The sequence below is a fragment of the Chinchilla lanigera genome, unplaced genomic scaffold (assembly GCF_000276665.1).
Source record: "Chinchilla lanigera isolate Chin_1 unplaced genomic scaffold, ChiLan1.0 scaffold00034, whole genome shotgun sequence".
Classification (NCBI taxonomy): Eukaryota; Metazoa; Chordata; class Mammalia; order Rodentia; family Chinchillidae; genus Chinchilla; species Chinchilla lanigera.
In genome coordinates, this window is record NW_004955435.1 from 13845874 (window position 1) to 13857501 (window position 11628).

The following is an 11628-nucleotide window of genomic DNA, read 5'->3' on the forward strand; positions in this document are numbered from 1 at the left end:
CCCTCTCGGTTACCCTGGGACTTGAGCGGGAACCCGCAGCAACCCTCTGCGCCCAGCGCTTCCTAGCTCTCGAGGCCTGCGGTCTCAGCACCACCCCGGGCGTCCCCGTCACCCGGGGCTGTGAACCCCGAGCTCCCGCCCCCGTCTGCCCTGCCGGCCTCGGAGACCGCGGGCGGCGTCTTCCTGTGCTCGGGGGTGGGGCTTTTCCAGGCTGCTCCCGGGGGCCAGACGGACTAAAATGGTGTTGGAGGGACGCCCGGAGACAGCTCCCAAGGGAATCTAGGGCCGCGACAGCAAGAGGGCCTAACCCATCCTTCTCGCGCCACCGGCAGGAAGGTGGACGAGCCCGGAAGTTTCAAGATCCCAGGGCCCCAGCACAACTAAGCACGCCACAGGACAGAACACATATTTGAGAGAACGCCGAAAGCGCGGGGAGGCGGGCCTGCCTCACTGTCACCATCTCGCGACACTTTAAGTGACGTCGCACAACAAGCGCGCGTTCTAGGCTTTCACCTTCACTCAATGTGTGCCTACCCCTTTAAGCACGCGATGGACAGTTATTTCAGCCTATCAGCTTCATTGTCAATCTCCAATCAGATTTAAACTTCTTTCAGCCGCCGTAGAAGTTGGAAGAAAGGGGTCAAGAGAGGGGGAGAGCGCGCGCGCGAAAGCTCTCCGTCTCTCGTAAGGTCGGTATGAGCTGCACTCTCAAGAAAAAAACGCCCGGACGGATGACCTAACTTCCCAAATATTGGATTAAAGGACTGGGTCACAAACCAATGAAAGGGATGAGGAGGTGGGATCGTTGCCTTCACCGTGCAAGAAGTACCGTTACAGGGTAGACTTTTTGTCCAATCAACGCCTCCGGACTTCGGGTCAGGTGGCCATAAAGTGCGAGGGGCGGAGCTACAGCCTGGCGCGAGGAACCGTTAAGATAGACAACAAATATAACCAATAAGGTGCTCTGATTCGGGCGTTGGGCACCCAATAAAAGTGGCTGGGCGGGCGCCTTCCTCGAGCGCGGGGAGATGTAAAGACAGACAAATACTTTTCCCAATGAGACTGTGGAAGAGCGAGCTAATTGACCAATGAGGTCTGCGGGGCGGGATCCCTTGCCGCGGCGGAGTCCAAGATGGCGGCGTGCGGTTCCGCTGTGTGAAACGAGCGCGGGGCAGCGGGTTAGTCAGCTCCGCGGAGACGACCTCCGACGACCCGCGACAATGAAAGGAAAAGAGCGCTCGCCAGTCAAGCCCAAACGCTCCCGTGGTGGTGAGGACTCGACTTCTCGCGGGGAGCGGAGCAAGAAGTTAGGGGGCTCTGGTGGCAGCAATGGGAGCAGTAGCGGGAAGACGGACAGCGGCGGCGGGTCGCGGCGGAGCCTTCACCTGGACAAGTCCAGCAGCCGAGGTGGCAGCCGCGAGTATGACACTGGCGGGGGCAGCTCCAGTAGCCGCTTGCATAGTTACAGCTCCCCAAGCACCAAAAATTCCTCGGGCGGGGGCGAGTCGCGCAGCAGCTCCCGGGGTGGAGGCGGGGAGTCACGGTCTTCGGGGGCCGCCTCCTCCGCTCCTGGCGGGGACGGCGGGGAGTACAAGACTCTGAAGATAAGCGAGTTGGGGTCCCAGCTGAGTGACGAAGCGGTGGAGGACGGATTGTTTCACGAGTTCAAACGCTTCGGTGATGTAAGTGTCAAAATCAGTCATCTCTCAGGTTCTGGCAGCGGGGATGAACGGGTAGCCTTTGTGAACTTCCGGCGGCCAGAGGACGCGCGGGCGGCCAAGCATGCTAGAGGCCGCCTGGTGCTCTATGACCGGCCCCTGAAGATAGAAGCTGTGTATGTGAGCCGGCGCCGCAGCCGCTCCCCTTTAGACAAAGATACTTATCCTCCGTCCTCCAGCGTGGTCGGAGCCTCTGTAGGTGGTCACCGGCACCCCCCTGGAGGCGGTGGAGGCCAGAGATCACTGTCCCCTGGCGGTGCTGCTTTGGGATACAGAGACTACCGGTTGCAGCAGTTGGCTCTCGGCCGCCTGCCCCCTCCACCTCCGCCACCATTGCCCCGAGAGCTGGAGCGAGAACGCGATTACCCGTTCTATGAGAGAGTGCGCCCAGCATATAGTCTTGAGCCAAGGGTGGGAGCTGGAGCGAGTGCCGCTCCTTTCCGAGAAGTGGATGAGATTTCACCTGAGGATGATCAGCGGGCTAACCGGACGCTTTTCTTGGGCAACCTAGACATTACTGTGACCGAGAATGATCTAAGAAGGGCTTTTGATCGCTTTGGAGTCATTACAGAAGTAGACATCAAGAGGCCTTCTCGTGGCCAGACCAGTACCTATGGCTTTCTCAAATTTGAGAACCTAGACATGTCTCACCGGGCCAAACTAGCAATGTCTGGCAAGATTATAATTCGGAATCCTATCAAAATTGGTTATGGTAAAGCTACACCTACCACCCGCCTTTGGGTCGGTGGCCTGGGACCCTGGGTGCCTCTTGCTGCCCTGGCACGAGAATTTGACCGATTTGGCACCATACGCACGATAGACTACAGGAAAGGTGATAGCTGGGCATATATCCAGTATGAAAGCTTGGATGCAGCTCATGCTGCCTGGACCCATATGCGGGGATTCCCACTTGGTGGCCCAGATCGTCGTCTTAGAGTAGACTTTGCAGACACGGAGCATCGTTACCAGCAGCAGTATCTGCAGCCTCTGCCCTTGACTCATTATGAACTGGTGACAGATGCTTTTGGACATCGGGCACCTGATCCTTTGAGGGGTGCTCGGGATAGAACACCACCTCCATTATACAGAGATCGTGACAGGGACCTTTATTCTGATTCTGACTGGGTGCCACCCCTGCCCCCAGTCCGAGAGCGTAGCACTCGGACTGCTGCTACTGCTGTGACTGCTTATGAGTCACTGGATAGCTTGGATAGAAGGCGAGATGGCTGGTCCTTGGACCGGGATAGAGGCGATCGAGATCTGCCCAGCAGCAGAGACCAGCCCAGGAAGCGGCGGTTGCCTGAGGAGAGTGGCATACGGCATCTGGATAGGTCCCCGGAGAGTGACCGGCCACGGAAACGTCACTGTGCACCTTCTCCTGACCGTAGTCCAGAACTGAGCAGTAGCCGGGATCGTTACAATAGTGACAATGATCGATCTTCCCGTCTTCTCTTGGAAAGGCCCTCTCCAATCAGAGACAGGCGAGGTAGTTTGGAGAAGAGCCAGGGTGACAAGCGAGACCGGAAAAACTCTGCATCAGCTGAACGGGATAGGAAGCACCGGACAGCTGCTCCCACTGAGGGAAAAAGCCCTCTGAAAAAAGAAGACCGGTCTGATGGGAGTGTCCCCAGTGCCAGCACTGCTTCATTGAAGCTGAAGTCCCCTTCCCAGAAACAGGATGGGGGATCAGCCCCTGCTGCAGCAGCCTCTCCCAAGCTCTGTTTGGCCTGGCAGGGCATGCTTCTGCTGAAGAACAGCAACTTTCCTTCCAACATGCATCTGTTGCAGGGTGACCTCCAAGTGGCTAGCAGTCTTCTCGTGGAGGGTTCAACTGGAGGCAAGGTAGCCCAGCTCAAGATCACACAGCGTCTTCGTTTGGACCAGCCCAAATTGGATGAAGTAACTCGACGCATCAAAGTGGCAGGGCCCAATGGTTATGCCATTCTTCTGGCTGTACCTGGAAGTTCTGACAGCAGATCCTCCTCTTCCTCAGCCACATCGGACACTGCCACCTCTACTCAGAGGCCACTTAGGAACCTTGTGTCCTATTTAAAGCAAAAGCAGGCAGCTGGGGTGATCAGCCTCCCTGTTGGGGGCAACAAAGACAAGGAAAACACCGGGGTCCTTCATGCCTTCCCGCCTTGTGAGTTCTCCCAGCAGTTCCTGGATTCCCCTGCCAAGGCACTGGCCAAATCTGAAGAAGATTACCTGGTCATGATCATTGTCCGTGGTGCGTCCTAAAGTCCATGTGTAACTTGTATTTACTACTTTGATACGGTTTCTGTTTTGTGATATGTAATGGGATACAGCATCAGATGAGATTTTCTTTTTGTTTAGTTGTAGCCTTTTTAAAAATATTTTTATAAACCTCTTTAAAACAGAAATTAGAACAGGTTAGCAGTTAAATGAAAGAGAAGTCTTTAAGGTAGCAGGAAAGTGGATTTGCTTTAAGAGTTCCTATTATGGATAACTTTTCCTTTGTTTTGTTTTTTTTTTTTTTCTTTTTTAATCCTGAGCTTAAAAAATCCTCAAAGTTACAAAACCAAAAGTTTGAAAAATCAGAATTTGAACAAAAAAGTCTTCTGACTATATAAAGAGGTATTAATGTGACTTCATTGGTGTATAGATAAATAATGTTTATCCAAAACATTACTTTTGTGGTTGAAATTTGGTAAGGAAATCTCAGAAATACAGGCAGTTAAATTGTTTAGCAGCATAATTATTTTAATCAGGTATTTGAATATTTCTCTTAAAATATAGCTTATTCCAGGAGAGTTGGCTTTACATGCATTTTTATCATTAGCTCTTGAGTTTTGTATCCCGTATGTGCACTTTTGGTTTGTAGCTGTAACTGGTAAAAATTGAGGACTGTGTTACCAGCCTTTTATGTCTTATGCTTAGACTAGTATGCAAGAAAGTGAGTAGGTGCTTATAAAATCAGAATTTTTAGTCAGTTATAGGTGTGTGGTGGTGTTTTACTGTCAGAGGCGTAGCAGGTACAGTTCAATTTTAATTGTGCATATTTTAAAATTTTAATATTCTTTATCAAAGATGAGTTTTTTGTATCCATTCAGATTTCTGATTTCAATAATAGAAAAGTTGGCTTCAGGCTTTTGTTTCAGTGGGCATTAATCAGCCATATCTGGATTGAAGAATTTTTTTTTTTAAAGTCAGTAGAAAATGCCTTTGGTACACTTTTTTTTAAAAAAAAAAACTTGCTGGTATTTTTATTTTCGTATTTAAACAGCAGTGGTGACATTACATTATTGGAAATGTTTTGAATATTTTTGAAGTTTCATACTTAATATTTTCACTGTTTTCCAGCCTTTGAGATTTGAAATGTCAGTGTAGTAAAATCCTTTTTATTGTTTGCCCAGAAATCTGTAATTATTATAAAATAATTTAGCCCACCCACAGTTTTTTTGTTTTGCTTTGTTTTTTAATTTTTGAGATTTTTTTAGTTTTTTTGTTGTTGTTCGCAGAGCTAAGAATGATAGACTTTTGGTTCTTAGCAAGGACTTACACTATTTTACATTAATGGATGGTTTTTGTTTTATTTTTGTTTTTGTTTTTACCTACTCCTCTGCCACCACCCCTGATTCCTCAGGTCACTAGTAAGTATATTTTTCTCCCTTGATTTAAGTGGTGAGGACTTTAGGCCCTTCATATTAGGTATGATTAGGAATTTTGGAACCTTCTGGATTGTGGTCAGTTTTTTTCTGTGAAAGTGACTTATTCAAAGCCTGGCAGAGCTCAGTAACTTTTCTTTCTGTTATCAAAGCTGATAGTTTTGAAATAGCACCAATAATAACCCAGGGAAATGTCATGTAATTTTTATTTTCATTATGACAGGTGTCTTGTGCATGTTAGCATGAAAACCTCATCACTACTGTGTCATCCTTTTAGGTTTCCATTATGCATTTATACATTTTTTTTTTAATTTGGAGATTCTTTTTGTGTTTTTCATTTTTAAACTGGAAAAACTAGCCATTTTAAGAGAAAGAGAGTACTAGGCTATGAGCACAAAGCCCCTCAGTATGCCTGCAACTAAGACTTTGGGTGCCTTTTGTTTCCCAAAAGCAGTGGTTGGTATAGAGTAGAAAGCATTTAGAAACTAATACAAGTATGGAGTCTGCATCCATGGGGTCAAAGTACAGCTGTAGCTAGATACATTTTTCCAGTTTAAATATTTCAGTAACCATTAACTTTTGAATATCTTTTGATAAGATAGACAAATGATTTTATTCTTTTAGAGAGTGAAGTCTGTGGCATCTAATTTTACTATAAACCAAAATGTGTGTGGTTTTTCCCCTTTTTTCTTTTTTGTTTTGAACTTTAGTTGGTATGATAGTTTATTGATGAGCACTGTGGTTTTTGCTCCATGTTTGTTTGAATCCTTATCTGACATTACTGCTTTTGTTAGACCTGGGCAATTTTGTGCTTCAATGTTTTTGAAACAGTGGCTTGATACCATTTCTAAATGTGTGTATTATAAAAAACTAATGATGTTTAATTGGGTACTTACCTACAGAGTACCATTGTTTAGGTGAATCTCTTATTTGTGTTGCCCATTCTGGGTTCAGGTTCAAAATATTTGTAAATTATCTACTTAAACCTTCAGAATTTGAATGAAAGCAAAAGTCTAAAACTGGTTCCTAATACTCAGAATTGCCTAATATCAACACTAGATATTTTTGTAGCATCCAAATCTTTTTTCTTGAATTACTTTAGTGTAACTGATTTTTTTAGGAATTCACTTAAAATGAAGGGAAAGAAAATTTCTTCAGTGTTTCATTAAATTATTAAGTATTACTGGTAAAAATAATGTAATTAAGACTTTGAGACCACGGCTTCAAAGTTTATGGAAAATTAAGCACACAGCTCCTAGCAAATAATTCTATTTAGTTGTTTTGGTAATATTTTGTTAATTGTAATTGAGATTCCTGTAAAGGACTTTTTCAAATGGAAACTTAAATTTCTGGTTTAGGATGACTGCACTGAGAGAGTTTTCCTTTAGGGATTACATCTTAAAAATGTCTTTGGCTGGCATAAGCTTTTGTCAAGTTTTGAAGGTAATATATTCCCTTCTTGAGTCAGATCATTTGATATATAGCAGTTAAAAGATGTTCTTCAGAGTCAGTCATTTCTAGATTTATTTAAAAACTATTTTATGAGCAAGTGTTCACTGATTATAGTAATTTTTTTTTGAAAATTTAATTCCACTTTTAATCTTAAGACAGTGAAATTGCTCACTTTGCAGGCACAATTTGAACTGTTTAGTCTGGCTCCATATAGGAACCATTCACCAAAATCTCTGTGGTAATAAAATTATGAAATCCTGTTAAGACCTTAATGACCTTTTGGAGAGAATTTCTGGACTTTTCAGTCAATGCCACAGTGATTTTGAGATGGGAGTTAGGTATGAGAACAAGAAGAGAAGTGGAACTGACCCTGTTAACATTCTGGTTATAGCGATGTCCCTTACAGGGGAAAGTGATTTCAGGTAACTACAGTGAAATGTTAACGAAGTGTTAATGTGTGCGATTTAAACAGTTGAAAAGTGAGAGTCCTAAAGTGTTCTTTTACTGCTTAGCAATTGTATGAGTGTTTTCTTAACAGAAAATAACAGCTGCTGTCTTTGGTAACGTAGATGAAGGTGGATTTTTAAATGACTTTGTATCTTGACCCTTTTCTACAGTAATGGAGTAGTAGTCTATTACTCCATAAAAATTACAGAATGAAAGTAGAGGGGGTAAAAGTTTAAACTCCACCTTTTTATATTTTCACTTTTTAAGTTATATTTAAGATATTGGTTGATTGTAAACTTGCTTTTTTTCTGAAAATTTTTGCCATGTTTTACTCAGTTGTATAAGGATGAAAGATATTTTCAGCCCTATAATCAATTGCAGTCGCTAAAAAAAAAAAAAAACCTATTGTTCCACCTGTTAGTTGTCTATCCATACAGTAAATTCATTTCAAGGTTTGTGCCAGTGGGTATTATTGGTGCTTTTTGAAGTCAAGGTGGACTATCCAGAAAGGTCTTGTTAATATTATGTTCATCTATAATGCATAGGGGAAATATATATATATATATATATTTTTAATATTGTAAACATTTGTACTGAATAACCTTTTTTTCCCCCCCGCAAGCAAAACTGGTGAACAGCGGATGAAGATATGGAATTCAAAGCTCTAATGGACCTTTTTGAAGAGAAGTTGTAGCTTATGTGGAGTTTACATGGGCCTCTGATGGAAGAAAGCTAATCTGTTTAGTATTTGTGCATTTTACTAAAATGGCAGCTTAACGTTGTGTATCTGCTATTGTGATGCCAATGCCGGTGTTTTAAGTGGAAAAAAAATGACCTCTTTGCTTTGTGCTGTGTACACAAGATTTCTGGAAAAGTAAAGAAAAACCCTTTTTATGGCTCACACAGCTTAAAAGTAGCTGTCACTCAAACGTGCGCTCACAGTTGAGCTGCTTTTGTTTTATTCTAAATAAATTGTTTCTTTTGAGGAAAATGTTTTTCTGCCTGGAAGTGAATTGACGGCAAACCTTGACCCCTTTGTTTGCAGCCGAGGGGGTACTTGCTGCTGCTCAGATCTTGTATGTCTTGAGCAAGAAGCAGGGAGGAGACCATCAATTTCATTTTGACTATCACTGTGTGTCAATTCTGAAGGATCACTAGTGTTACCGTGGCCCCCTTTGTTTGCAGTGAAGGGGATCCTTTGCTTCTCGGTCCTCAACGTGATGAGGAAATGGTGCTGTTGGCTGGCACACAAGAAGCCGGGGCAAGCACCCTAAGCCTCACCACAGTGCACGAGTCGGGGGCTTTGCTGGTTTGAAGAGCTGGAGTTGCTGAATTTAAGTTTTGATTTATTTTGTTCACCCATCACGTTTGGCCTTAGTTTCATTTTTAATTTGAAGAAAAGTTTGAAATTGCTTTATCTTGCACTTTTAACACTTGCACCAAATTGCCAAAAGAAGGAGAAATACTCCGTTTGCTTTTTAAATGTTAATGATGATGTTAATAAAGCCTTTCCTGACACACTTGAGGAGCTCCTTCGTCTCCAGGGGCTTCTTACCAGAGTTATGCAGTGATGGGTTTAGTTCTGAATGGATGAAGAGTTCCTGAGAGCTAGCATTTGTAATTAGAACCGTTACTTGGTATCTGTGCCTTATTTGACCTGTGGTTCCACATGCCTTGGATGTGCATGCACCGTGACGGTTTAATAGGTACGAACGCACACTCAGGCCCGGTCACTTCGGTTGGTAGTACAGATTGTGAGGAAAAAAAATGGAGGCATCCTTAAGGAGGAGAAAGTATTTGCCTTTAGTTCCTGCATTATCCTGTACAGGGGCTCTTGAGCTTTGGAAGCCTGTTCCCAGTACAGGAGAACAACTCCCCTGTTTGCAGCAGGAGACTTCGGTGCACAGTGACAACGCTGGAGTTCAAGAGGAAGCCAGCAATGCTGCACCATTGGCTTCAGACACCATGGTTGTTGTTTGCCAGTTTTAAACTAAACTAGTTGCAGACGAAGACCACCTTGAAATGCAGGCTTGTTGGGCTTGTTTTGAATTGTAACCTCGGATGGAAGAGCCCTAGTGCTGTCCGTCTCCATGCGGGATTGATGATTGCTAGGCAACAGGTGATTATCAACCAAGGATGCCACGGTTATACTCTGCAAGGTGGTGTTCCAGTGGCAAACAGCTGTATAAACTTGTAAACAGGTAAGAGGGTTTTTAGAGATCAAAAATGCATTATAATTAATAGGTTGAGGGCTTTTAATGTTTCAAGTGTGTTTCTCTGGTTGGAAGTCTAGGCATTCTGCTGCCATTGCTAGCTTCCTTCTGTCACTGAGGTATCATATTTACAAAATTCTAGGCCAGAACTTTTATTATACTTCATGTTTTTGTTCCTTATTTTTAGTATTTGAAAAAGTCTTTTAATGTGGGAGTGAAAATTTTAAAATTTTGGTTATGAATTTTGGAACGAGGGCTGTGATGTCCTTTAAAATGTTTGATATTTTTCATTAATCCTAGCCTTTGCCTTTTGTTGTGATTTTGTGGTACCAGAGGACTTACTGCTATCAGTATGTTCATTTATAAACATTTCTAAATTTGAAAGTTAAGTATTATAGTATGTGACAACAAAAAGAGTATGCCACTCTTTTCTGATTGGGAATGATAGATTCTAGCCAAAATGTTTTTTCCTTATAAAGAGACCAGTCGTAAAATTAGGAAAGTGCAACTTTAGATAAATGAATGGACAGTTTGAAAAAAGTGTGACTTTTGTCTGCTCTTAGCATTTTTATTCCCTGCTTAGTCCTACCAGCCTTCTGAGCCTCCCACATTCATCAAGTGTGGGGCTTTGACAGCTTATCACAGTTTAACTTTCATGGTATGTAATACAGCTTAGATTTTCTTACTTTGTATGAAATGAGACAAAAAAATTTTGAATAGTCATCCAAAAGACTTACAATCTGGTAACTATAGTAGCTGATCTGTACAAACTTTTTTTTCCCATGAGTTTGATTGAGCTCCTCGAATTGAACTGGACATCTCACATACCCAGACTTTTAGAGAGTAAAAGGGGTAAAATGGACATTAGAAATTTTAATGGTCTCAGTGTGTCATTTTTAGGTATTTTAAAAAAATTACGAGGTGGTTCCATCAAAGGCTTTGCTAAAGGAGCTCCCCTTATATTTCTTTAAAACATTTAATCTGGTAATAGCAGTTTTGAATGTGTAAATCCACTAAGTAGTTTTTCCAATTAGTAAGCAGTTATTTTAAGTCATCATGGAGGTTTAAGAGATTATGTTGTACTTTCTATATATTTCTGAATGTTTGGTATTTCCCTAAGATCTCATGCTTTATCTCCCAAGAACGAAGCAAATGTGTTTCAAATGGCATTTATTTGTCTGTAGAACCATATACAAAATTGGAAGGTATACTGCAGGACAATGTTTTTTGTTTTTTGTTTTTTTTTTTTTTTTTTGTCTTTTTTTAGACAGGGTCTCGCTGTGCAGTTCAGGCTGGTCTTGAGCTCACTTTGTAGCCCAGGCTGGTCTTGAACTCGCAGGGATCCTCCTGCCTCAGCCTCCTGAGTGCTGGGATTATAGGCATGCACCACCATGCCTAGCTAACATGACAATGTTTTGAAATTACAATATTTGGGAAATTATTTATTCCCAGCTACACTGTGAAGGAAAAACTAGGTTGAGTGTTATATCCAGAGTTCTTGATTTTATAAATTGGAAACTGCCCTTTGAAGTATTTGTGTGGTTTTGTAGTGTCTTTCATCTGATATAAATTTAGTTTTCTGTAAAGGAAGTTTTAGAACACTGCTGAACTGACTTGGGCTCATTTTGAAAGCTTGGCTATGGTATTAAAATTGAAAATAAGGATTACCCTGACTTGAGTGAACAACCCAGATTTTATAAAGTGCCACTTCATTGTTTATAGGTTCTTTACCTGAGGCAACAAATGTAGTGCTTATGGTTTGTATATCATTTTTTCTTTTAGTAGTATTATATCTGGTTATGGTCTCTCTGCCTGCCATTTTCATCTGTCACTCCAGGTTACTGTCTGAGCTCTCCTGTTTAAAAGATCTTTTCACTTGATAACTTCGATCTAGTTTTAAGTTCTTAGCAGATGAACTTAATAGGGTAACAGTTTATTCAAACCTTAAGCTTGGTTTTAGCAGCCAGGAAGTTTTGACCTTGATGTAAAATTACTTAACTTGCTTCAACTGAAAAGAATGTAATACTCAGTTCCAACTAAGGTTTCTGTGCGGTCATTTGAATAATGGCTATATGTTAGGAGCTGAAGTGCTGGAAATAGGAAATAAAAGATCAGATAGTCTCTGGAGCTATTAGTAACTTATACTGTAATTGGGGAAAGTAGGTATAA

The 11628-nt window shown here is 42.5% G+C and overlaps 1 protein-coding gene across 1 annotated transcript; it reads left to right on the forward strand.

Moving 5' to 3' along the window:
- The first annotated feature begins 423 nt into the window (after positions 1 to 423).
- On the forward strand, positions 424 to 8766 carry Rbm15 (RNA binding motif protein 15). The gene is made up of 2 exons (XM_005388923.2): positions 424 to 3948; positions 7869 to 8766. The coding sequence occupies exons 1-2, from the start codon at positions 1089 to 1091 to the stop codon at positions 7889 to 7891; spliced, it is 2883 nt and encodes a 960-aa protein (XP_005388980.1). The 5' UTR covers positions 424 to 1088; the 3' UTR covers positions 7892 to 8766.
- The last annotated feature ends 2862 nt before the right edge of the window (positions 8767 to 11628 follow it).

What these genes read in the sequence shown, in the direction of transcription:
- Rbm15 (XM_005388923.2), top strand. Translation starts at nt 1,089, where the DNA reads ATGAGGTCTGCGGGGCGGGATCCCTTGCCGCGGCGGAGTCCAAGATGG. An exon ending in GGTCATGATCATTGTCCGTG is followed by an intron (nt 3,949 to 7,868) that starts GTGCGTCCTAAA and finishes CCCCCCCGCAAG; the next exon opens with CAAAACTGGTGAACAGCGGA.